We start from the raw sequence: 27,561 nt of genomic DNA, 5'->3' as shown, positions 1-27,561 counted from the left end.
TCTATCTATCTATCTATCTATCTATCTATCTATCTATCTATCTATCTATCTATCTATCTATCTTTCTATCTATAGTCTTAAGGCCATACAATCAATGTGTATCAAAGACAGGACTTGTATCCATGTCTTTCTGACTCTAAAGAATAGATATGTCTATATGGCATATATATGTTTATATGGTATCTGAAGGTAAGGATGATACCAAAAGAGAATAAAAAGCCTTGGTTACAATTAACACTATAAAAAGTGACTAAGGGAACACCAATAACTACTAATATGTCTTCATTCCTATCTATAGAAAAATCTTAATGAGAATTAGCTATTCATATATCATGGGCTATTCACACATCCTGGATGAGAATATAGATGCAGTAAAGGCAGCCTTTTATAAGCATTATTCTGTAGTAGATTAGAAAGATTGGATAGAGCATTTATTAAACACTTATTATGTTCCAGACACTGTGCTAACCTTTGGGAACAAAAGTACAAGCAAGTGAGGTAGTCCCTACCCTCAAGAAGCTTACATTCTAATGGAAAAGACAATGCATAAAAAGGAGCTAAAAGGCAGGGGCAAAGTGGGGCAAGGTGGGAAAGTCTGTAGAGTCAAGAGAGTAGCCATCAGAGAAGCGAACTATGGCTGGCCTGGTCATGGAAGTTCTGGGCAAGAACTCATCAATGGGAAGAAGGGACTACAGGAGTGGAGGCACATCCAGGGAGGTTGCAAGGAAGTGGCATGAAAGTCTGGGCCCCAGCAAGATAAGGAGAAATCACCCTCCCATCCAAGCTGAAGAACCCAGTGCTAAAGTCTAAGTATTCTGGTGGAATGGAGATAATGACAGAGTTGAGCCATGGTGAGAAGACAGTCAAGAAGTGATGTGAAGGTCTGGGCCCCCAAAATGTACAGAATTCAAGAATTTACCATGCTTAATAGTTGTTGAGATTTTTCTACAAAAGCAATTTATCCAATAAAACAACATGCTGCTTTGTAAGTTCTCTTCCAACAAGGTGTCTTGTATCCAAAATTATTCAAGATCCCTTTAGAGTTATAACATATATATATGTATATATATATATATATATATATATATATATATAAAACTTCATTCAGGAAACCTCTAATTATAAATATCAGGCTAGTTTAAATCTGCCATTGGTGGGAGGATACTATTATATTATATTTGCAACAAATCCCAGAACATTGATGATGATACTGAAATGATCCATAACCACTTGAAATATTTTAGCCTGACCATCCACATAGGTAAGGTGGATGAAAAATGTTTATTATGCACATTATGTCATGCAATAGGATAGACCACTTACAGAGCTTTTCTAGAAAGATAGATAAATAGATGTATGCACATGCACACATACATACACACACATTCACACAAATCACTGGACCTTTCCATCTAACAGCTGAACTATTTATGTGTTGTCTTCCATCACGAGAGGTCAGTTCTTGGGGAACAGGAATCATTTTGTATTTTTATATGTTGTATCTCTGTCGTTAGCACAGTGTTTTGCAAATACTAAGCACTTAGCAAATGATTTTTCATTCATTACCCAGAGTAAAGTAGTTAGACAATGTCCTGAAAGAGATTACCCTTTGCTGGTACTGGGCACAGCTAGCTCTGATTGGCAACCCTATTGAGCATATGCAGTTTCCCAGAGGAGAAGAGCACCTGTGGTCAGTTATAAGAAATCAGGAGACCTGGTCACACTTCCAAGGCAGAGAGACTCAGACCAGGAAAGCAGTGACCACACCTTTCCCCAGATCCTATACCACCTTGGAAGCACCAAGAACTTATATCCCCCAGAATTAGCTCTAAAAACAGCAGCTTGAAAAAACCCGAAGCTTGGGACAGTGCCCAAATCTAAACTACACAAGACCCAGAAGCAATCAAACATAGAAAACATAGTGTTCAAAAAAACCAAGGATTCCAACTATCTGGAAAAGAACAAATGCTATTTGACAAAAATTGATGAAGAACTGTAAACCAGTCTGACAGATAAATTAGCTTTCTCCAAAGTTCCAAATGGAAATGTCACATGGATGTAAAAGGTCTATCACTGAGAAGTTAGAGGAGGGATAGAGACACCTTTCTAGGCCTGGAAAGAAGGGACATTCAATATCCTAAGCAAATTTTATTCAGATTTAATTCATTTCCGAAACTGTAGTAAAGGCCTTTCAGATAGAGGAAGAATTCTTCACCAAACAAGAAGTAGAAAGGACCACAGGAGAGAGAATAGATATTTTTATCAACTTCACAATAATGAAAAACTAATAAAAAAGAATTTTTTAAAAAATGCATTTCAAGCATCTGATGCAATGTTGTATATATGCTTCCTTTTTCCTGGTTCCCACAGTTTTCCTGACAGTCCAGTAACCTTATTCTCTAGCACTCCAAAGAGTGGATGTGATCAAAGTTTTGGAAATAGTTGAACAAATTGTGGGCTATAAGCAAAATGGAACATAACTGTGCCACAAAAAAAGTGACTAATGATAGCCAACATCTATACAGCTCTTACTTGCATACCAGGCACTGTGCTAAGCACCTTATAATTCCTATCTTGTTTGATTCTTCCCAACAACCCTGGAAGGTATTATTATCCCCATTTTACAGATAAGGAAACTGATGCAAAGAAAGGTTAAGTGACTTGCTTGAATTTACACAGCTAGTAAATGTCTGAGGCCAAATTTGAACTCTTGTCTTTTGGACTACAGGTCCAGCACTCTAGCCATTGTGCCACCTAGCTGCCCTTATGAAGAATATTTGGAAATAAAGGAGGCCAGGAAGTCATGCCTAAGCAGAGAGTACATTAGAACAATTCTTAACGATATAAAAAAATTTCTTTGAAAAAACAGTGAAAATTCTAAAAAGATACAGAGACAAAGAAGAGAACATGGAAGGAAATAAAGTGTTTTGTTATTTTATTCAAGTTAATGAATACAACGTTTTTTTTTTTGCCTTTTGGAGGGCAATTGGGGTTAAGTAACTTGTCCAAGGTTACACGGCTAGTGTTTTTGTGTTAAGTGTCTGAGGCCGGAACCAAACTCAAGTCCTCCCAACTCTGGGGCCAATGCTTTACTCACTGCGCCACAAAACCACCCCCGTGAATACAACTTTTAAAATAAGTTATGCTCAGTTTAAAGTTTTATGCAGTTATTTCATTTTCTGTTTCTCTGCTTTGACTGTAAGATCTTCTTCTGTATTTTCCATAGTGTCTCACAGAACTAGGTACACAAAAGAATGCTTAGCAATATTTATAGGGAAAAAATATGGACAGGACAGAGAGAGTCTGAAAGGCAAAGGAAGGGGTAGAAAGAAAAGAACATTCTTTAAATTTGGCCATATGTCAAAGGGAACCTGGAAAAAAGAATTTGAGAAATTTGAGTAGACTGTCAGATAGATTATTAGGGTTCTGTGTTACCTCAGGCAATTCACTTAATGGTCTGTGACTGTTTCCTCATGAGTAAAATAAAGGGTTTGGAATAGATAACATCTAAGTCCATATCAATTCTAATAATCCTATAGGTCTCTGAATTCTCTCTCAGTGGACTTGCTCTGTATTTTCATGGCCATTTAATCCCTACAAGTCTCACTTTGCTCATGTGTAAAATAGAGGAAAACACTACTTCTCCTAGATTTCATTATGCTGCTATAATGCCTTCCTTCCAGCCTTGACTTCCCTCAGTTCATTCTTTATGTCATTTTCTCCCTATCCATCCACCCATCTCTGCACCCTCAAAATTGCATAACCTTAAACAAGCTCTTTCAGGATGAATAGACTTAGGTAAATCCAACTTCACCTGGGATTGCGACCATCTTTGAAAGAGCGATTAAGAGGTAACTGGTTACTCAGGTAAGCATTATAACCAAACTTCATGAAGAGACTCTGAGCCTCAGTCTGCTGGGACTCTGAGAGGCCTTCACCCCAGTTAAGGAAAAGTTGTGAGTCTAGGACAGGCTCGCTCAGGACCTTGAGCTGTGCCTTCTTTCCGTCCCCGGGTTCCAATGACTGGACATGATTCCCTCCATCCTGCAGCTTTACTGGCTGGCTGGTGATGACTTCTGCCTGCTCCATTTCCTGTTGTGTCATGGACTGTCTTGTAAAATTATCTAAACATAAGGAAATACAAAGAGAATATTTCAGGCAAACTCCAATCATCTGTACACATCTATCTATCCATCTCAATTTCTCAAGGACTCTCTTGCTTCTGGGATTCAGAAGTCTTGGTCTCAGAGAATTTAAATACTATAGCAGAATGGGCTAGCTGCACCCTCTAAGATACCTGCTGAACAGCATTCATGCTTTAGGGGTACCATTCCCACTGCCTCCATTAAACATTACTTGGTAGGTATCCCATAATTTCAGGACTTGGGTCCCTAACTAGTTCTGACCAGTTTATCAAAATCCACACTAAGTTGTTAGCACCAGTGGAAGACTCAATATGTTTCCATACCCAGGGATGTTTGAATTTTAATGGGAAATTCTGTTGATAACATGGTTTAACCCAAAGAAATAAACGTCTAATGCTGGAAATTCTGACATTAGGTTAGACCATTGGGGAAAACATTTGTGGAGAGCCTTTTCAGGAACCATAACTGTCTATTAGACCTTCTGGGAAAAGAATTCAATGAGAGCATTAGAGAAATAGATTTGACCCAGCCTCTCGTATAGGTCATGTTCTACACCTTGTCTATGCTACCCACTCCCAGAGTTAGACGACAGCCCCAGGGGACAAGGCAACTCTGGAGCATCAACAAGAAACAGACCACCTGGGAAGAGCATAAGCAGAAGGAAAAAGAGTGCGTTAGACTGAATCTGAGGTCCTTCCAGCTCCGAATTCCTATGTTTTTATAAGCAATGAACAAGCACTCACTATGTTCTAGTCATTATGCTACATTTGAGTCACTCAAAGACAAGAGTACCAGTGTCTATCCTAAAGGCTGCATTCTATCAAAATGTAACCTTATCTATAAGAAAAGCCATTGACTCCCGCTCCTCTTCTTGTTTTGCTTTGTTTCTTAATGTTTTGCTTTGCTTCTGTTTTTGCTGACACTGCTGCAGTTATCCTGCTGTCTCCTACTATGGCCATATCAATTCTTCTAGGAAATCCTCAGACTTTCCCTCCTCTCTACTACCATGGAATGGACAGACATTCCACTTCATTTTCATATGTTTGAGCCAGACCTGACATTTCATTGGTACAAGGAATGGGGCCAGGAAGGAAATACATCTATAATTTAGATTTTTAAAGAGTTTCTAGGAAACTGGAAAGTTGAGTACCTTGTCCAGGGCCACACAATGTGTTTAAGACAGGACTTGAATCCAGGGCCTCCTGACTGCAAGGCCAACTTTTTCTATTTTGGAACACATTGCTTCTCATCTTCATGTCACCATCCCCCATTTTTCCATTTTTCTTAACCTCAGCAAAAATTTAATAAGCCCAGATTATGTGTGGAATGCTATGCTAAATGTGGGGAAGATATAAAAATTTAAAAAGGGACCACCCTGCCCATATGGCACTCATGATCTAGTAGTTGCCAGAACTAGTAGTGGTGACCTGAACAGTCATTGCACATTTTGTTCTTTTTTTGTTTTGTTTTTTGCCTTTTTGGAGGGCAATTGGGGTTAAGTAACTTGCCCAAGGTTACACGGCTAGTTATTTTGTGTGGGTGTTAAGTGTCTCAGGCCGGAACCGAACTCCAGTCCTCCCGACTCCAGGGCCGGCACTTTTACTCATGTGCCACCTAGCCACCCCTGCACATTTTATTCTTAATGAGGATTTTTTTTTCTGCTCTCTGCTATGCCAAATTTAAGTTACTCTCCCAATATCAGCCGCCATTTTAAAGTCACTTGAATGAAACCTCCAACACCCTCTAGCAACTTTTTCATCCATTCCCTTGAGTTTCATTATGTGAAGGAGACGTGTTGTGCACATGTGATATAGACTGACAGACTTTGGATGGGAACATGGTTACTAGTTAGATAAGGATCTTGACTTCTCCTTAAATCCTGGGGATATTTGAATAATGATTTTCATTACACATATGAAGCATAAATATACATCTTTATGTGCATGGGGAAAGTTACCCATTCTGGTTCCAAGATTTGGCCACTGAAGCCCTTCCCCACAGATCATGACTCCAAGGAGTCCAAGTGTAATCTTACCTAGATCATAAACAGCCATCTTCCCGAAAGACCAATTTGTTATATCATCCTGTAAGGAAGGAGACAAGGCATTCTGATCTCCATGGTGTCTTTTTACCTTTACTTTGTGGAAGATTCCCTTGATAAAAATTACCAGTATAACTTGGATAACCAAGACCAGAACTAGCCTTTTGGAGAAAGTCTTTGGGAACCTTATTCTTGGTGCCATCTTCTACCCATCTGCTCCTACTGGTTCAGTTCTATGGTCCTTTAGGGAGGGTCCAGAAAGAGATGAGGATCATCAGCAGGAGAGTTTCCACAATGATCTTGCCTTATCAGGTACAGTACTATGATGCCCCAAGGAGACAAGTGTTTCCTGTTCAGAGAGCTGTCTGATACAGTTCAGCTTTTCCTGCAGGCAGGGCTAAACTTTTACAATATTCTGGAACCGGTCCTGCAAATGGTTATGAGCCAGCCAATTAAAACTTGTGGGCCTTTGGGAAATAAATTAATCTGCACCCAAGGGCATGTATTCATGATTGATTAGTTGAAGCTTTCTTAACATTTCTAATGAAGAATACATGGTAGTGTTTCTCTATCAGAGAATGTCAGGTGTGGGTATTGTGGATACAGTGGTGGGAGGTAGTGGGGAAGGGACTAGAGAATGCAAAGGATCTAGAAAAAAGAGCTCCCCTTGCCGAGCCCCTCAGGGAGAGGACAGGAATGGGTGTGCCACCCCTCAGGATCTCTCCTATCCGGAGTTGATGGGGATAAATGGAGGATGACCAGTTAAAGAATAAACTTGCAGAAGATCACTACAAATTGTTCCTCTGCACCAAGCTCGGAATCTTCACCATTTCATTACCCAATTGTGGAAGAGCAGTAGGATCGAATAGAGGGAATCATTCTCCATTTGAGATAAGCAGACCTAGATGCCAATCACAAGTCTGACCTACTTTTCCACATACCTTCTCTTGCCTCACACTTAACATTCCCATGCTAAGGACTGGTTAGTCACAAAACATCTTATCATTCATTACATCATAGGCTCCATATTGTTGCCTGCAGGACTGATTCTGTTGCCTTCTATTCAAAATCCTCCTCTGGTCTAGCACAATAAGTGTGCCCTTTTCCCCTCACCCCCACCATAAACAAATATTCCTAATCTGCTCAGGCTGCTGTCCTCACTTTCCCTTTTTCTTTTCTTGCCATTCAGGGCCGCTTGAGTACAAGTAAAAGGGGGCAGAAGTATTTATTACCCTACCCTGAAAGAATCTGACAGAAGCCTGGACAAAGTGTTAAAAAGCTGGACAGCCAAAGTAAAAATGAAACACCTCATGTCTTCTTGTTTTGTTTTGTTTTGTTTTGTTTTGTTTTGAACTACCTCAAGGCAATGTCTTACTGAATCCAAGCAGAAAAACACCCAAACCAATTTTTTGGTTGCCCAGGACTTGCCACAGTCAATTCAAAAGTCAACTTTGCTGCCCTCCAGGAATGGCATTCTTGTGCAAACTGAGATTTCACAAGGCTTTCTGGAATCACAGTACAAGAAATTTAGGAGGAATTCTATATCCAGCAAATTCCTGTGGGAAACTACACACACACCACACACACACACACACACACACACACACACACACACACACACACACACAAATATTTGCTTCCATGAGCAACTCAGGTTATTAATTTATAAACTAGGGCAGTTATAAAAAGTCAACAAAAGCTTCAATCACTTTCCATTCTCTTCCTTCCATCTTCCTGGGGGCCAGGAATTGGGAAGAATGCTTCTCTAGGGGAGGGGGAAACAAAGAAGTTGCTCAGTAGCTCTGGATGCCCTTAGTGGAAAAGATGTAGGATTTCAGGAGATTCCAAAAATAACTTTATGGTTGTAAAGTTTGGGGGATAGGATGGGGAAGGCTACTGAAGGTCTGACTTGTTTGCATTTCTCATGGTCCTTGCTGGTTCATTGCTTTTCTCAAAAGAGAGCAGCTTCTTAATGTTTTTGTCTCTGAGGACACTGCTCACTTTGTTCTCATTGTGGGATTACATGTTCTCAGAGGGAGAGCAAATGGTGCATTATACAACGTGAAGATCTGTGTGACTCTGGAGCAGGAGTTCTTGAACTGAGATCTATGAGTTTATTTTTAAAGGATTTTATAATTGCTTTTTTATATAATTAAAAATTATACTATGGGTTCTATCTTTTGCATTTAAAAACATTATTCTGAGAAGGATTCCATCAACTTCCCCAGCCTGCCAAAGGGATTCCCCCCCCACCCCCCCACCCCACATACACACACAAGAGTAAAAACCCTTACTAAGCTGATGGTTTGATTATGAGATTTCACCTTGGGGAAGAGAGAGAGGTTTCCTTTTATTTTATTTTGACAATATGTTGGGGGAGAGGGATAGTTCAGTTTGATTTTGTTTGGTAAAGTTTTCCCAAACACTGCTAGGTTAGGATCACTGAATTTTATGTCTTTAGGACATAACTGGTAGACAGTTTTTCAAGGCCTCCTTGACAAATAGAATTAATTATTGCTTTATCCTTAAAAACACTGGCCTCAAACTTAAATTTTCATATTTGTTTTAAGTTTAGAACATTCATTTGTAAATCTTTGTCTCTTTTTTTAGGACGGTTTTGAGTTCTGGCTCTGATACTGACCATGAGCCAGTCATCAATTAACGTCTCCGAGCCTCAATTGTTTATCAAATGGGGTAAATAAGATTTATATGACCTACCTCAATTCCCCCTTTTCTAGTGAAAGTACTTTATCTCTCTCTCTTTTTTGCTTCAGTCTTTCTAAATGTTTAAAAATCTGAATTTAAGGACAACTCCTTGCCTCCCCCCAGAACATTTTAGTATATACAAAGGCAGCTAGGTGTTGCACTAGAGAGAATGCTGGAATCAAAAAGACCTGAATTAAAATCTTATTTCAAATTCTTACTAGCTATGAGACCTTGAGCAAGTCATTTAACCTCTGTTTTCTTCAGTTTGCTTATCCATAAAAAGAGAGTGCTAACAATAGGACCTACCTCCCAGGGATTTTGTTAGGATCAAATGAGACCAAATCTGTAAAGTGTTTAGCACAGTGCTTGACATATAGTAGCCAGCATAGAATGCTTATTATTATTATTATCATTTACATAACAAAACACAAAAGGATTATATATGAAAGTATGACTCTCCATTTCATGCCACATACATATATATACATATACATGTACATATGTATATACATATATATGTTTATGTATATACATATAAGAAATTCAACATGTTACTTTCATAACCATGTACTTACCTGTGCTTCTTTCTGAACTCCCTTTTTTTCTCTTACATATATATATATATATATATATTTTTTTTTTTTTTGCTTTTTGGAGGGGGTAAGGTAGGGCAATTGGGGTTAAGTGACTTGCCCAAGGTCACACAGCTAGTTTTTTTGTGTTAAGTGTCTGAGGCTGGATTTGAACTCAGGTCCTTCTGACTCCAGGGCTGGTGCTCTGTTCACTGTACCACCTAGCAGCTCCTGTTCTATATAATTTTTAAAATGTTTTCAATGACTCTTTTTGGGGGCATCACTATCGATAATTCTCCCTCTATTCTGCCCTACTCTAACACTCCCCTTATTAAAAAGAGCAAAAAATCCGGCCTCAGACACTTGACATACTTACTAGCCATGTGACTTTGGGCAAGTCACTTAACCCCAATTGCCCTGCCCTCTCCCCTCCAAAAAACAAAACAAACAAAAAAAAGAGCAAAAGAATTTAAAAAAAACTATCTCATAACAAATAAACATAGTGAAGCAAAATGTGTTCATGTCCAAAATTTCAGTCTCTTTCTGTACCTTAAGTTCTTCATCTCTTTGTTTTGGGTAACTTGCTTCATTACAAGTCCTTTAGAGACATGATTTCTCATTGCATTGATCAGAGTTCTTAAGTCTCTCAGAAGTATTTTAGTTAGTTTGTTTGCAATGTTCTTGATCTTATACAAATTATTCTGCTGGGTCTGCTCACTTCACTCTACATCTGTTCATATTACTCAGGATTCCCTGAGACAGCTTCTTTCATTATTTCTTTTGGGAAAATAATATTCGATTATGCTCATTATTCCACAATTTATTCAGCCATTTCCCAAGCAATGAGTACCCCCCTTATATTCTAGTTCTTTGCTGGTTCATCATTTAGATCATATCCACTAGCTGTGGACATTCCCCAGACTTCTGCCCTGGACCTTCTCTTCTCCCTCTATATTCTATTTTTTTTGAAATCTCATTAGCTCTCACAGGCTTAACTATCATCTCTTTGCAGAAGACTCCTAGGTTTTTATGTCCAGCCCCAGTCACTACATTGAGCTTTAGTGCTGAATCTCCAATTGCCTATTGGCTATTTCAAAATGGATGTCCTGGAGACATCATAAACTCAACATACCTAAAACCAAACTCAATTTCCTTCCTCTAAAGCCTTCATCTCCATTTAGTGCCTCCCTTCAGAGATGGTTGTTGTTGTTCATTAATTTTTTCAGTCCAGTCAGACTCTTTGTGACCCGTTTGGGGTTTTCCTAGAAAAGATACTGGAGTAGTTTGCCATATTTCCTTCTCCAGCTCATTTTACAGATGAGAAAACTGAGGCAAACAGGGTTAAATGTGACGTGCCTAGGGTCATCCAATTAATGAATGTCTGAGGCCAGATTTGGACTCAGGAAGATGAATCTTAACTTCAGGTCCAGCACTCTATACACTGCATCACCTAGTTGCCTTTTTTCAGAGATGACTTTCCATCTGCTCTGTATATAGCTTGGATGTATCTAGTTATTCAAATGTCATATCCATGATTTGACGTGAATTGTTTGAGGACAGGAACAGTATTTTTGTCTTTCTCCATGTGAACCATTTTCTCCCAGTGAAGATTAGTTTTCCTTAAAAGTCAACAAAGTTTCCCATGGAACTTGATTGGCACCTGCATCCTTTAACACAACTGCTTGCTCACCTAAGGGATTAAACAATCCATCCACATGGAGTGAGAGCCCCTCTAACTTGGTAACTCTCTAGAGGAAGAGGGACCATTTTCAAAGAAGCAAAATGCTACTCTATCCTAGTTGGGAGGATGCTGTCACTGTTCTAAAGAGCCTAGCATCTGAAGCTGAGAATCTTCCACTGGACTGACATGAATAACCAAGTCTCTGAGGAAACAAGACTAGTAAAGATTTTTGCTGATATTAGAGCCAGAATTTTCTGCTTCATATCAAAAAGTTGGGGGAAACCTATAGGCTCTAAACTAAGAAAATATGGCAATACACACAGTTCTTGAAAGAAGAAATAACCAAGTATTTTAGGAAGCCAGAGGCAATGGATGATATTATAGTGGGCTGGCGTCCAGTAGAAAATACAACAGAGTAATAACCAATAGAGACTACATCTGACTAAAAAACATACATCAAAGAAGATGAAACATGTTCAACAGAGACAATGAAACCAGTGGTAAGCAGAACCATCATTAACAATGTAACGGCATTCATCACTAGACAATGAGAATGACGCCATAGGATTGAAGGTGTGATGCATGTGTCCTGGCCAAATGTTTCCTTGTATCAGTGTTTTTCGTGTGTGCTCCTCTCCATTTGTATTTTCTAACCCATTATTCCACTCTTCCAAGTGATTCTGCATGCATTCCTAGGAGAATACTACCCCTTCAGGCTTATGGGAAACTTGTTTCTACTTTTCTTATGTCACTTCATTAAATGTCTTTGCTTTTAACTGATCATGTTCTCTGTTTGATTGTTAAAGGTAAATGTATATGTGGGGGCTCATAAGCTATGGTTTTAGGGCCACAGATCTGCAGAGTACCATGATCCTGCGTAGCCATTCCCTGTGGGTCCCACACTGAGAATTAGGGATGATGTCCCCAGCACTTTGCACTTATTTTAGTAAGTACATGTAGTAAGCACTCATGCCATGCTTCTTTAGACATAGCAAATATTTATTAGGTGTTTATTGAACTGAATTCTCCTCTTGGATTATTCCAAATTTTCTCCATTCTGAAGCCACCAACCCTGTCTCCATAACTGCTTATTCACCACATATATGTAATTCTCCTCCCCAAAGATCCTTTTGACTCCCAGGAGGGTCAAGATCAAATAGAGTTTATAAAGGGCATGCTTACAGGACACTGCCTTGATTCACTTTTTCCTCTGAACTCTTTTTATCTTCACCCTCACCCAGCTGTAGAGAGACAATGTGATCTAATAGGCAGAAACCCAGTTTTGAGGCGAGGATGTTTAGAATATTGCCCTGGTCCTCACCTGCCTTACCAGACCTCAAGCTAACTGTATGGATTTGGTCAAGTGGCAAAATCTCTTAATATCATCAAAAAAGACTCTTATGAACATTTCATTTTAAAAAAACCCTACAACTGATTTCAACAAACATTTATTTAGTTCACTTGATTTCAATAGTTCCTCATTGCTTAGATTAAATTAATTATTTAATTGGCATTCAAGGTCTTCCACAATCTGTCGCTGAGCCCAATGCAACAAGGTCCCTTGACTCCATTCTATGCAACTCTCTGCAGGTTGGTACCCTCAATGGTCTCTGCACAATTATGGCCAGTCAATGACTCTCTGTCAAAGATCAGGAAAGTGGGTTGTCCTAAACTTAAATAACTTAGGAGTTGGGGTGGAGAGGATGTGTGAATCTAGAAGTGCCAAGTAGTAAGTTCTCACATTTCAGGGCTCTGAACATCCTGAAAGGAGCCCTTCTCTGGCTTCAGCAATATGTCAGCAGAAGTTTAGGTGACTCGTATTGACTTCAAGATAAAATACAAAATCATCTGCTTGTCATTTAAAACCCTTAACAGTCTTATTTCATCTTCCTTTTCCAGGCTGATTATACATTATTACTCATCATGCTTACTGCTTCTATAGCCAGATTGAACGCTTTGTCACTCCCGCAATGTATCATTCCATCTCCCATATATCTCCCAGGTCTATCTTTACACAGACTGTTCCCCTTGAGTGGGATGGTCCACAACTCCACCTCCCCTGCCCTGCCTTTACCTCCACCTCTTGGAACCTTTATCTCTTTATAAGGCTCAGTTCAAGGGTAATCTTTTCAGGGTTTATTGCTGTTGTTCAGATGTGTCTGACTCTTCATGAACCCATGGACTATACTGTTCATGGAGTTTTCTTGGCAAAGATACTGAAGTGGTTTGCCATTTCCTTCTCCAGTGGATTAAGGGAAACAGAGATTGACTTGCCCAGGGTCACACAGCTAGTCAGTGTATGAGACTAGATTTGAATTCAGATCTTCCTGACTCCAGACCCAACACTATCCACTAAGCTATCTAGCTGCCACCAGTTGTTAATTCCTTTCCCCAATCACTGTGTATTTTTAATAGCCTGCATTTATCCTTCTACGAATGTTATACCCCTAGCACTCCCAAGTAAGCTCCTCAAGGCCAAGGATTAGTCTCTTTTGTATCTACTCCCAGCACCTAGCACAGTGATAGTTACATGTGTATTGATTACAGATTAGAAAGGCATGTTCCCTGCCCTCCCAGAACTGGCATCATCTGCAAATTGATTTCCTAACACTTTCTGGAATCACTATCTAGTCAATGGAGGGAGAAAGAAGGAACAAAAATGTTTAATATTTATTTCCACATGCAGCTCAGTTTACAAATTTATAAGCCAAGACAGAAGTTCCCTCATCACACAGCACCTTTTTTTCTTTCATTTTCTCTTTTCCTGCATTTCTATCATCTTCCTGAAATTGGAAGAATTATTAGAATATTCAATTGTGGTGATTTAATTTGCTCAGAAAACTAAATCCTACCTACCCCTAGAGGTAAAATACTGGAACTAGACTGAACTTGTCACCCTATGACTCCTCATTTCAAAGAAAGTAGGTATTATTTTAATGAGGCTTTGCATAATGAATGTCCATTGTCAAACCAGGTTCTGATAGGTTCAGAAAATATGATGCTTATACATCTCCTCTATGTAAGTGGATAGAGACAGAAACAGAGAAATCAAGAGAGACAGAGATAGAAACAGAGATAGACAAAGACAGACAGAAATGCAGAGACAGATCAAGGGACAAAGAGACAAAGACTTTCCCATTAACGATGTTAAGCCCCTAAGATCACAAAACTCATATTTTATAAGAGCCTGGGAAAAATGTGGAAGGCCCAGTTCATTTGTGTTTTGGTTTGTTTGTTTGTTTTTTTATCATGGTGCTGGTTCATTGCTTTTCTGAAACAGTTGTTTCTTCATGCTTTGTTGCTAAGATCACTGCATTCTCTCTCCTAGGGTGGATCAAATTGTGCCCCATGCAATCAGTCATGGGGATCATTGTACATCTACAAGAGTTATTTGGTTTTTCATCTAATGGCTTCATAATGAGGATTCATTTTGGAGAAAGGAGACTTTCTTTTATACTCCTTTGAACATGTGTTGGTAAAGAAGAACACATCAGTCATAATTATGTCAGGGTAATTTAATTCCATATCTGAAAATACTAGCAAACCAGTTTTCATGATTATTTTATAACACATGATTTTCCTCCTATAACACCCCAGCCCCACCCTGAGTACGATCAAACTTCCATCCCAGGCAACCCTGTGGAAGTTTCCCTGATTGACTGCTTAGTCAGAACTCAGTGAATATACTGAAAAGATTAAAAAATTTTGGATCTTATTTACAAGTAATTGATTTTGTCCTGTAACTGTTTTTGTTCTGTAGCTGCTTAAGTCATGGTTCTTTGACTTAGCTCAGAGTTCAGCTGGCATGTAATGGGTTAAGTTTAAAAACCTAGCTTTCTTGCCTCAAGGAATTGAACTGATCTTGGACAGTGTGTGTGAGCAAAAAGGGAGTTTGGCCCTGATATCTTTATGCCACCAAACTATCCTTCAAGGATGTCTACTTTGCTGTCCAAAAGTCTGGGTCACTGTTTCTTGCCTGGACTCAAAGAGTACTTCTTAGACTCATGTCGGGGGAGAGGGAAGAGGGGTCATTGTTAGTCCCCATTACCAACTAATCACATTGCTCCCTGTGTCTCAGCTCTGTAACCACTCATGTTTTCCTCAATCCCATGATGTCCTCACCCTGTTGAGCTTTTCATTCTATGTTCCCGCAAACCCTGTATAAAGGGAACTGTCCTCTTGCCCAGGGCCTTTGGCATTAATAAAGATAAACCATGGACCCATTTATTGACACGTAGCATACCCCTGCTGATAAATGTCATCTTGCTTGGAGAGCTGCCTTAGTTTGCCCTTTTGCTAAAATCTTACCCATCACAATACAAAAGGAATGCCCACTCCCCTTCCTCTCACTTGCTTTCCAGTTGTGAAATATGTGAACCATTTTGAGCTGGTCCCTAAAGTCAGGCTAGGGAGCGGGCAGTTGCCCTATCTTCCATCTGGCATCTATATTAACTGTGAACATATGCCCTCCTCTCTCTATGTGTATGTGTGTTTGTTCTTTCACAATCTTGTGTGAATGAATATGCTGTGATGGATATGTCCATGACTGGCAACAACCTTTTGGATTTCAAAAGATCTGAGAGCTATCTGGAACATAGTTAGTATTTGGTAAATTCTTACTGATTTATTGACTGATTGATCGGGTGACTATTTCAAAGGAATGCTACAAAATTTTATTAAAAGGAGATCACCAGCCCTGGAGTCAAGAGGACCTGAGTTCAAATCCAGCCTCAGACACTTAACACAAAAACTAGCCATGTGACCTTGGGCAAGTCACAACCCCAATTGCCCTCCAAAAAAAAAAAAGCAAAAAAAAGCAAACCCCCCAAAAAAACAAAAAAAGGAGATGAGATATTTAAATCCAATGTAGTTATATGAGGATACACACACACACACACACACACACACAATTTCTACTTGAAAGTCACAGTTTATGTAAGAGGAAATCCTAAAAACCTTATAGGAGAAATCCAATATAATCTTTTGTAACCTAAATCCATAACTAGAAATTTAGCACAATCAATCTTTGGGCATAGTACATGATCTAAATACTAACAAATTCACTCCAAAAGTATTTTATTGCTTTGAAATCATAAGATAGCTCTATTTCAAGTAAATGGAATAAATCAAATCACAAAAGACCAAGTCTTTCCAATCATATAGAATGAAGCAAGAACACTGATCCAATATGCAGAATAGAGATCCACTCCCTGTTTGATTGCTAAAACTAATCAGCTACCACTTTAAAGAAGCAGAGAACTTTGAATGTAATAATCTGTAAGGCAAAAGATATAGGCTGGCAACCAAAAATAACTTACCTAGAAAAAACTGAGTATAATCCTACAGGGAGAAAAAATTGCTCTATAATTTAAAAGGACTTCTAAGAATTTCTGATGAAAAGACCAGAGCTGCATAGAAATTTTGAAGTGCAAACACAGGAGCCAAGAGAAAAATGAAAAGGTGTCAGGAACAGTCATAAGGGACTAAACAAGGATAAAGTGTTCACATTCCAACATGAAGAGATGATATATTTGTCCCCTCTGAACTCTGGTATCATCAGGGGTCATAGAGGGAATTTAATTATGCAGAAGGCCTGGGAGCCATTCTGTTATGTCTTGATGGCCTTAAAAATGAATGAAAAGGAAGGAGAAGAAGAATACACTGGAAGAGGTAAGGGAGAACAGGAAGAAAAAAGTTAGGGAAAATGATCTCACTTTATCAGGGGCATAAATATAGTTCTATACAAACAAAGAGAAAGGATGGGAAGGAGCAACTGACCTTTGAAATTCATTTTCATCTGAACCAGTTAAAGAAAGGAAGAATGCACACTCAGTTGGCTACAGAAATACATTTTTTTTTAAAGCAATCAGGGTTAAGTAACTTGCTCAAGGTTACAAGGCCAGTTATTTCTGGGTGTGGTGCTAAGTGTCTGAGCCCGGATTCAATTCCCAGGTCATCCCGACACTGAAGCCGGTGCTCTTACTCGCTGTGCTACCTGGCCGCCCCCAGAAATACAGTTTACTCAACAGGGAAATAAGAAGGAAAGAGGAGAAAGTAAAAGGGGGACTTAGAGGAAGAGTAAATTAAGGAAAGATGACTCCTAAGCAAAACAAATTCCAAGTAACTGTATACAAAAATATTCATAGCTTTTTGTGAGATGGCAAAGAATTGGAAACATGGAGGGAGGGTGTACTCATCAATTAGGGAACATATCAACAAGTTATGGTATACAAACATGATAAAATACTATTGTTCTATACAAAATAAGGAAGGGCATTATTTCAAAGAAACCTGGGAAAAATTTTCTGAGCTGATGCAGAGTGAAATGAGCAGAACCAGGAGGGCAATTTGTACAATGATAACAATATTGTAAATACAAACAACTTTGAAAGAATTAGGAACTTTGATAGATGTAATGACAAACCATGGTTTCAGAGGACAAATGTTGAAACTTTCTACTTACCTCCTGATGGAGAGGTAAAAGATTCAGAGTGAAAAATGAGGCTTCTTTCTGGGGGGTGGAGGGGACATGACCAATGTGAAAATTTATTTTGTTTGACTATACATATTTATAACAAGCACTTGGTTTTTCTTTCTTTTTCAATTAGATGGATGGGTGGTTTTTTGAGAAAGGATTTTTTCTAATTGAAAAACAAATTATTAAAAAGGAAAAGTAGACTTAAACTTGGGTATGATGTTAGAAAAATACACGGAGAAAATATATGTGGTAAAAGGGATACCACAACTCCCTCACTGATGATACTTTTCTCCCTTTGAGGCAGGTGGGAGGAGCAGTAGTGAGTACAGTGCTGGACAGAGTCAGGAAGAGCTGAATTAAAATACAGCCTCAGAGGCTTCCTACTTGTGTGACCATAGGGAAGTCCTTTAATCTCTGAATGCTTTAGTTTCCTCAAATGTAAAATGGGGGTAATAACAGCACATACCTCCCAGGGTTGTTCTGAGGATCAAATGAGATAATAATTGTAAATAGTATTGTGCCTGACACATACCAAACACTATATAAATGCTATTCTTTCCCTTCTCTCTTTAGAGTCTTCAGCTGGCATTTTTTTCCCCTGTGAGGAGTCCTGTTCCCTGGAGATGCCTTTCTTCAGGTAACTGTCACTCCATATGCAACTGTCTCTCTACTGTTGATACAAGTATTTTCACCTGTCATCCACTCCCCCTCTGGTGGACACTGCTACTGATACCATTCAGCTCCAACCACTGATATCACTTCTGATGGGACTTTCCAATATCCTGAACCCACAAGGTCTCTTGGACTCATCGGTCCTAGAATATTCACTTTTCAACATTGATGAAGAACATACCCAAAGAGACAGAAGAGTACATGTGCTTGTGGATGCCATTGCTAGGTAGGAAGCAGGGTAGCCACTCTTCCTCCCACCCAACTATAAGATGGTTAGGTCAAAGTAATCCCACCTCTTCACAGTTGCAAAGGGAAAAAGCAGATAAAGGAGCAAGTCACCCCTTTTTATATATCCAGAGTTCCAGCTCAGAAACCTCCGAGTCATCAGTTCTGCTGGCCTCAACAGTCAATTGAAGAATTCTTCATCATTTCCCATCTCTAACTACAAGTCATTGGTTACATTCCGCTGAATCGGTTGTCCCAAACTTAAGACTAGTGGCAGTGACTCAAATTTATGTTTGGAGGTTGTTGCTTTTCTTCTTTTTCTATAAGTTTAGAGCAGTCACCTAATTGTTCCCCTATTATTTAAATCTTTTTTAAGGATATAACCAGGAGCAAGGCATAGAAGTTGGAAAAGGGTAAATTTAGGCTTTAAAAAAAATGCCCATCAATTAGAACTATCTATCCCAAAGGGAAATTGTTGTCTTCAGAAAAAAGAGAAGGTCTTCAGAAAGAGATTTAATGACCATTTATTAGTCAACTATTTAAACTAAACATTTCTTTTCAGGCATTGCATTAACTAGATGGACACTGCGGCCCTTTCCAACACTAAAATTCCATGTCTGTGATTTGTTTCCCTATTTAAGGTCATAATACGTATCCCATTCAGAACAGGACCAAAGATGGGAGGCTCTTCAAAAGTTGTAGTTAGCATTCCCAGATGCAAGCTATCATAGGCTAGGGATAACCAAACCCATCAGGTAACTTTAGGTTAGCTTTAGAATTGAAATGAAAATGAGACACTTGTAGTTTATCTAATAGTTAGCCAAATGAAGTTCATTTCTCTATAGCAGGAGAAGGACCTTCAGAGCAGAGAAGGAATGTTCCCGAGGATACAGCTGATTTGGGTAAAGGTAGCTTCCTCAGGCTGCTCTTGGTCATCGTGTTGCTGGTCTAAGGTTCAGTGTAAAAGAACAGCTCCAGCTTCTCCATGTCCAAGCTGATTTTCAGTCAGTTATATCCTGAGGATAGTTTTAGTACCTTTCATGGTTCAGTGATCAAGGATCACTGTATGGATCAAGGCCTTCGATGAGTGTTCCCACTGCACAAGCTCATTTGGGCCAAGTCATTGATTTGGTTTTGGTGTTACCTCCATGCCAAGGCTTTGACAATGTGTTGGATCTTCCACACCTGCCCACTACATTTATGGACAATGAAGGTATAAGAACCAGGGCATCCTCTTTAATCTCCAGGCATTTCTTAGTGCTCCTGTTGGTGATAGTTGTCACCTGAGAGGATCTCAGTATTCCAAAGTACACTGAAGTGATATGATGCTAATGATTTTAGTGGGGGGACCTATCAAAATTATGAGTTTTGATGTTCTGATCTTCAATTGTTTTTTTAATACTGCTTATGGAGAAGCAACAAGTTCTGGGAGGGATAGACAGGAGTTAGGTATGACTTTGGCTGCAACAGACTCAAGAAGCTGCATCGGTTTGCTAGTCCTGAATCTTTTTCTTCCTATATATATCTGAGCCTTCAAGAAACTTATTATTTTCAGGGGTCATCCAGGATGGTTTGTACTGTGTGTAATTCCCAAAGGTTAAGGATGATTTGGCAAACCACTACCGAAAGATAGCCAAGCTCCATTGTAGACTAGTGGTTTTACATTTTCAGGCTATACACATCTTCACTGGGACAATGGTCCCACCTACTCCTTCTTGCCAACTCCATGCATTCTACTGCCTGAAAAATCCTCATGATCTATAGAGCTTTTACCTAGATAGATGACCAGTTCTTTTGTGAACATAAATTAAATAATGATTTTCATGATGTTTAATGTCACTTTTAAGGATTTTGATGTTTTATGGAAATTATACTTTAAAAACACCAAAAACATTTTAGCAAATTGCATTTTCTACCACCCTGTGAAATACGATGAAGGACTGACAACACTGCATCTCAGGTTTTAAGAGCTACTGTACCAAGCATTATGTAAATTTAGCATTAGTTATTTAACATTTTTCTATGGAACTCATCTTTATTACCATATTTTCATTAGCCATGAGGTATCAAACCTAAACCCTAAGTATGGTTATTGTTTTTTATGTAATAGTAGCAGCAACAGTAGTAGTAGTAGTAACAGTGCAATAGTGGTAATGGTAGTAGTAGAAGTCATTGTCTTCATGGTAGTTGTAGTAATTTATGCTTCTATAGCTATCCAGTTTTCAAAAAACTTCCATATACTATCTCTTACAATACCCACAATCATCATATGAACTGATCAAAATCTTTATTACAATTTCCATTCTGTAGATGAAGAAACTGAGATTTGTATAGAATCAATAACTAGTAGGTGATAGAGGCAAGATCAGATTCCAGATCTTTTGGCTAATACACCAATGTTCAACCCACAATGCTGTCATTCCTCTCCAGAGTTTTGTGGTTATATCTAGAATCTCTCTGTCCAGGAAACTCATAACCCTTTCACTTGATACATTACTTCTTTCTAGCTACATTTGCTCTGCCTTTTCTCCGTGTCTTCTCAAATTTCATTCTCCAGCTACCCACATTTAGGGATCATAGAAGAAAGGTAAAAAATTCATATGAAGAAAGATGCTCTCTGCATCCAGAGAAAGAATTGATGAATATAAGTATGTATAGAATAATTTTACATATATTTGCGTGTGTGTATACACCTATTTAGCAGCCATCTCTAGGGTTGGGGGAAGGGAAGGAAAAAAAGAAAAAAGACATGTGATTATTTTAAAAAGAATAGCAAGTTATACAAAATAGATTTGCAGTTTTATGCACAATCATCTTTTTATTATACTGTATAACAGAAATGTTTGTTTTATTCCATAAATTAAAAGTAAAATAAATTTTGAAAAACGAATCCTCCACATTTTACAGAACATGTGCTGAATCTTAATCTGGGCTTTGCCTCTGCTTTGTTGTGTGATCATGGGCAAGTCACTGAACGTCTCTTTGCCTAACTTCCCTCAGCCATTAAATTTCTTGTCTAACCCTCAGAATGGTTAGTGAGCATAAATAAATAATAACTCACATTTTGATAGCATTATATAAGAAGCCATGAGGAACAGCAACTGTTTGAGGTAGTTATTGTAGGAATCATTATATCAATTTGAGATGCAGTTTCAAAGAAATGAAATTGCTGGCTAGTTAGTGTCATAGATGGAACCCAAATCTAGGTCTCCTTATTAGCATCGTATCTGGTGTTATTTTTTTTTTACTACATATTCAGAGAGAATCTTTTGAAAAATACAAAGCTGTGTACAAATATAAACCATCATTATCATTATTATGTAGAAAGAAAAGCACTAAAACATCTGTGTTATTGTCACTGAGTCTAGCTCACACGGACCAAATTGCAGGGCCAGGAAAGGAACCGAGTCTTTCTAAGCCCTGGGTTTAATTACTTTAATACAGTAGAGTAGTTCAAATCTCTAGGGATCTAACTTCCTAAGGTGCCTAACCCCCAGTCAAGAAAGGAGTAAAATATTCAAGATCCATAGCAATCATTCATCTTCCCTTCCCTTTAGCTTCAAGAAAATCACCAGTTCACAAAATTAATACTGGTATCTCTTCTATCAGTGTTATAGGAAAAAACAGTATACATTAACACAAAAAGGAAATTCCTATCTGCTTATATATTTAATATTACCAACACTTTAAATAAGGTAAACCAAAGATAATTCCTTTTTTATTAGCAAAAGAAACTGATCACAACCAATGTTTCAAAGATACTTCCCAAAAAAGATGGTCAACCCCAGTAAGGAATTGAAAATTCTGGAAATGTGCAGTCCATCCTTTTTGAAGAAGCCTAAGACAGCAATATCCTTATTATCACCCAGGGAACCATTTTTCAGGGTCACAGATTTAGTGTTACCCTTCATTCTTCACTCATTCACCCCACATATCCGATCTATTGCAAGGTCTTGTCATTTTACCATCACATTTCTCACATATCTCCCCTTTTTGGCACTTACAGTTGTCAGCTTGGTTGAAATGCATACCATTTTATGCCTGTATTATTGCAATAGCCTTCTGGTCGACCTTCCTACCTCAACTATATCACTCCCTACTCAATAAACCTCATTGGCTCCCTATTACTGCCAGGATGAAATATAAGCTCCTGTTTGGCTTTTAAAATCTTTCATAACCTGTCCTCTTTCTATCTTTCAGTCTTCTTACACTTTACTGCCCTCCACATAATCTATGATCCAGGAACACTAGACTTCTTGCTATTCCTTGACACTATGATATGTGACCATCCCCCACATCTGGACTTCCTGTCTCCTTGCTTCTGTCTCCTGGCTTCCTTATAGGCTAGCTTAAATCTCACTTTCTACAAGAAATTTTTCTAGACCCCACACTCACTTCTAGAACTTTTCCTTTAAGATTACCTCCCATTTCCAAGATATATTGTATATCAAAATCTTAGTGCAGTTTTAAGCTTTTGATTACAGAAAATATCACTAAGACTTTTGGGGTCTTATATATGTATGTATCTCTGTGTATAAAATTATATACACATGTATGTATACAACTTTATGTATAGATACATATATCATTTATATATTAATAACATATACAATTTATATGTGTGTATGTATGTGCATATTTATGTATATATATACATATATAGTCTATACTTTTAAAAGTGATGGAAAATGTTAATAATGTATAGAAAACTTATATATACTTCCTTTTTTTGATAGCTTGTTAGACATTTCCTAGCATAGTACTGGTGTAGTGTCTCAGCTTGATATGATATGAGAATAGGGGAATACAAATCAATCAATCAATCAATCAATAGTTATTAAGTGGTTACTGTGTGTGGAGTAGCAAGGTGCTGTAGTGTATAGAGTGTTGGACCTAGAGTCAGGAAGACTCATCTTCATGAGTCCAAAATCTGCCTCAAACACTTATTAGCTGTGTGACCCTAGGCAAGTCATTTAATCAGTTTGCCTTAGTTTTCTCATCTGTAAAATGAGTTGGGGAAGGAAATGTCAAACCACTCCAGTACCTCTGCTGAGAAAACCCCAAATAGGGTCATAAAGAGTTGGACATGACTGAAAAAGAATTGAACAACAACTGTGTGTGAAGCACTGTTAGGCACTGGGGCTAGAAATACAATAGATAAAACAACACTGGAATAATTACTGTTTTTTTAGTATTTGAGGGTCTGTGATGTGGAAGGATTGTTCTTGGGTTTTTTGGCCCTGAGAGTGTAAAATATCAAAACAGGTATAATTTTTGTTCATTGATTTAATTCAATAATTGGTATGTATTTAACCTAATTATACATGATAGGGGAATGATATGACCACTAGAAGGTCTCTTAGGAAGTAATGTGAAGGATGAATCTGAAAAGAGGTCGGACAAGAAAGGGGTGGTGAAGTTCTTCTCATAGTCTAAGAGAGGAGAGATGAGAATATGTAGTGAGGTAGTTGTAGAGGGAATTGAAAGAAGGGAAGAAATTCAAGAGATAGTGGAAGGAGAATTGACTAGACTTGACAACTGAGTGTATGTTATGGTAGTGAAGGAGAGGGAAGAATTAAAATATAACTTAAAAGTTGAAAATCTGGATGATGGTGAGGATGGTAGAGCCATTGATAGAAATATGGAAGTTAGATGAACAAACCGGTATGGGTGGGAAGATAAGGAGTTCAGCAGGACCTTCAGGTAGCCATATCTAGCAGGCAGTTGGAATAGACTACAGATGTTCTGGGAGAGTTTGGAGGTAATAGATATAGATTTGAGGGTTATTTGTATAGAGGAAATGATTTAAACCATTGAATGAATTCATCAAGAAGGAAAGTATGAAAGAGAAGACAGGAAACCCAAGGAAAAACACTCACAACTAAGGGAAAGAACGAGGATAAAGAACTATCCAAAGAAACACAAAATGACAGTTACAAGGGCAGATGAGGGTCACAAAGATGAAGGGCTATGGAAGACACAGAACTCAAAGAAAGAAATAGCTTATTTGTAGAACAAAGGAAACAAATCTCCTGGCAGACTAGGGTCATGAAAAATGTCACCATCTCTCAATGGGCAGCCCTTCACAAGCTAAAGTATGGTCTCAGACATCTATAATTATGCTCTAGGTAGAGCACCCAGCAGATGATGCTTCTCCTAGTTCGTCAGTCTGTTGTTTCTTGAAGCTCCCAGAAGGTGGCAACACTAGTCTCTTTTCCTAGATAGCAACTTCTATGTTGTTGGTTCCTTGTAACACGGGAGGGTGGAGTGGTGAGTCAAAAATTCCCCATCATAGTAGAAGATGCAGCTTTGTTCTCCTTTGTAGCTCAAGGGTAGTGGCAGAACAGGGGTTTCCTCCTCTAAAGCCTCCCCCCTATACAGTTCCTGCAAAACATCTGACCTTACACAAAACTTGGCCCAGGAGAGTTAAATCTACCAAACCCTTCCCATCTCCAGGATAGTCTGCTTCGACCAACACTGACTTGGGGAAGACTAACTTTATGGTCTGATGACTTCTTTTACACAGTTCCCAGGTGACATGTTTTCTTGGTTACTCCCGCACTTTCTATGAGCATATGTTTTCATCAAAATACCACGTTTTCTCTCCAATTATCTCTTGGTCTTTGTGAGTCTCCCTGGAACCAATTGAAGATATTATTTAAGTTACTCATGATTTCTTCCTACAAGAATCACCATAAGAGGGTGAGTCGTTACCATGCTTTGGGAGTAAGAGGGAAGGGAATGAAATTAGGAGCTTGAGAGAAGGGGAAATTTGGAATACTCTTTTTGGGGAAAGCAATGTACAATAAGAGATGAATAAAAAGATTGGCACCTAACAGTGACAATCTTATTGAACTTAAATTTGGAGTAAATACAATTAGCATAGTTCTGTGATTTCCTTTAGCTTTGATAGAGGAACTAAGGAACTGGATGGTACAAGTTATGTAGATTTATATAAACTTACATAGCAAAAGTTTGCCTAACAGGCAGACCATGGAGCTTACTCAGGTGACACTCATGGTGCCAGGAAATTACATTCTAGCTATAAGAGACTTTGAGATTAAGGGTATGAATTTTGAAATGAAGAGCCTCATGATTATCTGTAAAGGTAACAAGTGGCAGAAAGTGAAGACATTGTTTTGAATGAAAGGACATTCACAGGTCAGAATCTTGCAAATGAAGCTTTTTTGATGATTGTTACATCTGTTGTTTCTATGAGAACATAATTTCTGTTACGTTATGTGGGAACTTTTGTGGGAAAGTTCATCGACAAATAATGGCTTTTCTTCCAAATGCACATTTTAGACTTGCAATTATATTGCTAAATTTAACACAAAATCAGTTGCAGTTATTCTTATTCTGGGTACACTAAATTAAATAAGGATCTTAGAAATAATGGAATAGGAAGTAACCTAAGACACCATCAAACTCTTTGTCTACCGAGAACATGAATGCAAGCATGCCCAACAAGTAGTCCTACAACCTTTGCTTAAAGATTTCTAGTGAAAGAGAGCCCCTTACCTCTAGGCAATACTTTTACACAGCTTTAGGTAGAAAACTTTCCTTACATGGAACTTAAATCTACCTCTGAGACTTTTAATTCATACCTCTGCCTCTGGAGCTAAGGAGACCAAATTTAAATTTTCACCATGAAGACAACCCAAATATCGAAAGATTTTTAATGTCTCCCCACCATCACCATCACTTCCACCTATGAGTCTTCTTTCTCCAATTTAAACATCTCTAGTAGTTTCAGCTTATTCTAAATATCATTGTTTCAAGTCCTTTCTCCATCATGGCCATCCTACTGTGAACATAGTTGCAATTGTTAAAGTCCCTGTTAAAAGAGGAAGCCCATTTAATCTCTCTAGCATACCAGTCAAAGAAACGGTAAGAGTTCCTTCTTCTGTGCTCACAAAGAAGGTGTCCGTATTAAAAATGAAAATGACACAGGTATGAACATACCATCCAATGAAGTAGAGGTTGCTTCATTTCCTTTCACTTTTTACTCCTTTATCTCCTTTAGACATCCTGGAGGAAGACCTACGGAAATTACTGTCTCCATGACTCCTTTGCCACACTACCATCTTCAAAGTTCTTGCCTTAGATCTCATCATCACCTATGTGTTCCCTTTACTCCTGCAGCTTAACACCTGTTTAAATGGTGAAAAGCTAACAGGAATCAAATGTCTGATGATCCTGGATGGGCAAGTTTTAGAATATGCCCTTTCTATTTGATAAAAGAGGCCTCTGCAGCAGCTAAGTAGCACAGTAGATAAAGTACTGCCTCTAGACTCAGGAAGACCTGAGTTCAAATCTGGACTTTGACATTTACTAGCTGTGTTATTGGGGTTTCATGATGTGTTGTGGTGGAACCATCTCAAAGAATTCAGAGTCAGATCACCTCTAATCCAAGTATAGGCATTTATTGAGATGGGTGCCTCTCATGAAGTGGGCTAAGTTCCAAGAGGAACCAGCAACTTCAGAGAAAGCAAGATGGGTTTTTATAGGGTAAAGCTGAAATTACATAACAAATCATGAATATTAAAAAGGTAGGAGGGGTTAAGAGATTAGGTAATAGGGGAGGGTTCTCAGCCACAGTGTAACTGTGCATGTGATTACCCACAATGTATACAGAAAAACCCATGGGAGGGGTAATGTATGTATGATAACGATGTTATAACAAGCCTCTCTATATCATAAGTTCACTCTCGGTCAGTTCTTCACTCTTACTGTGCAGGTGCCTACTTAGGGAAAGTCCCTTGTATTGTTTCGGGGTCCACATCATGATTTCTGATTGGCTCAGTATTGCGGTCCTGTCTGAGACTAGATGGATGTGGTTGAGTACATAGACACATCTGTTGTTTCTGTGGGAAGTATGAGGAATGGGTCTGGGGTCAGTGGCTAGCTGGAGGCAATGGCTGGGTCCCATCACATGGACATACTTGCTGTTCTATGAGAAATATGAGTTCATGGACACACTTGTTCTAGTGAGCAGGGAGGCATATATGAGGAAGTTAGGATATTGAGTTAGGGGTGTG

At 38.6% G+C, this 27,561-nt stretch overlaps 1 protein-coding gene and 1 long non-coding RNA gene across 2 annotated transcripts in view; both read right to left on the bottom strand.

Annotated features, from left to right (window-relative positions):
• Window positions 1–6,199, bottom strand: part of LOC138171896 (probable polypeptide N-acetylgalactosaminyltransferase 8) — a 28,538-nt gene extending 22,339 nt beyond the window's left edge. The window contains exons 1-2 of the mRNA XM_069101453.1: window positions 6,181–6,199; window positions 3,815–4,124 (exon numbers count right to left, since the gene is read on the bottom strand). Of these exons, the coding sequence (XP_068957554.1) occupies window positions 3,815–4,124; window positions 6,181–6,199 (329 nt within the window). The remainder of the gene's footprint in view (window positions 1–3,814; window positions 4,125–6,180) is intronic.
• The window catches only part of LOC138171930 (uncharacterized), a 615,043-nt gene that overhangs the window by 120,475 nt on the left and 467,007 nt on the right, over window positions 1–27,561 (bottom strand). The gene's annotated exons all lie outside the window — the stretch shown is intronic.

This window comes from Petaurus breviceps, unplaced genomic scaffold (genome assembly GCF_028583685.1).
Source record: "Petaurus breviceps papuanus isolate PSGF00001 unplaced genomic scaffold, PetGlider_PUasm1.0 470, whole genome shotgun sequence".
NCBI lineage: Eukaryota > Metazoa > Chordata > Mammalia > Diprotodontia > Petauridae > Petaurus > Petaurus breviceps.
The sequence above is the reverse complement of the archived record's forward strand: the minus strand, read 5'-3'. Positions and strand labels throughout refer to the sequence as shown.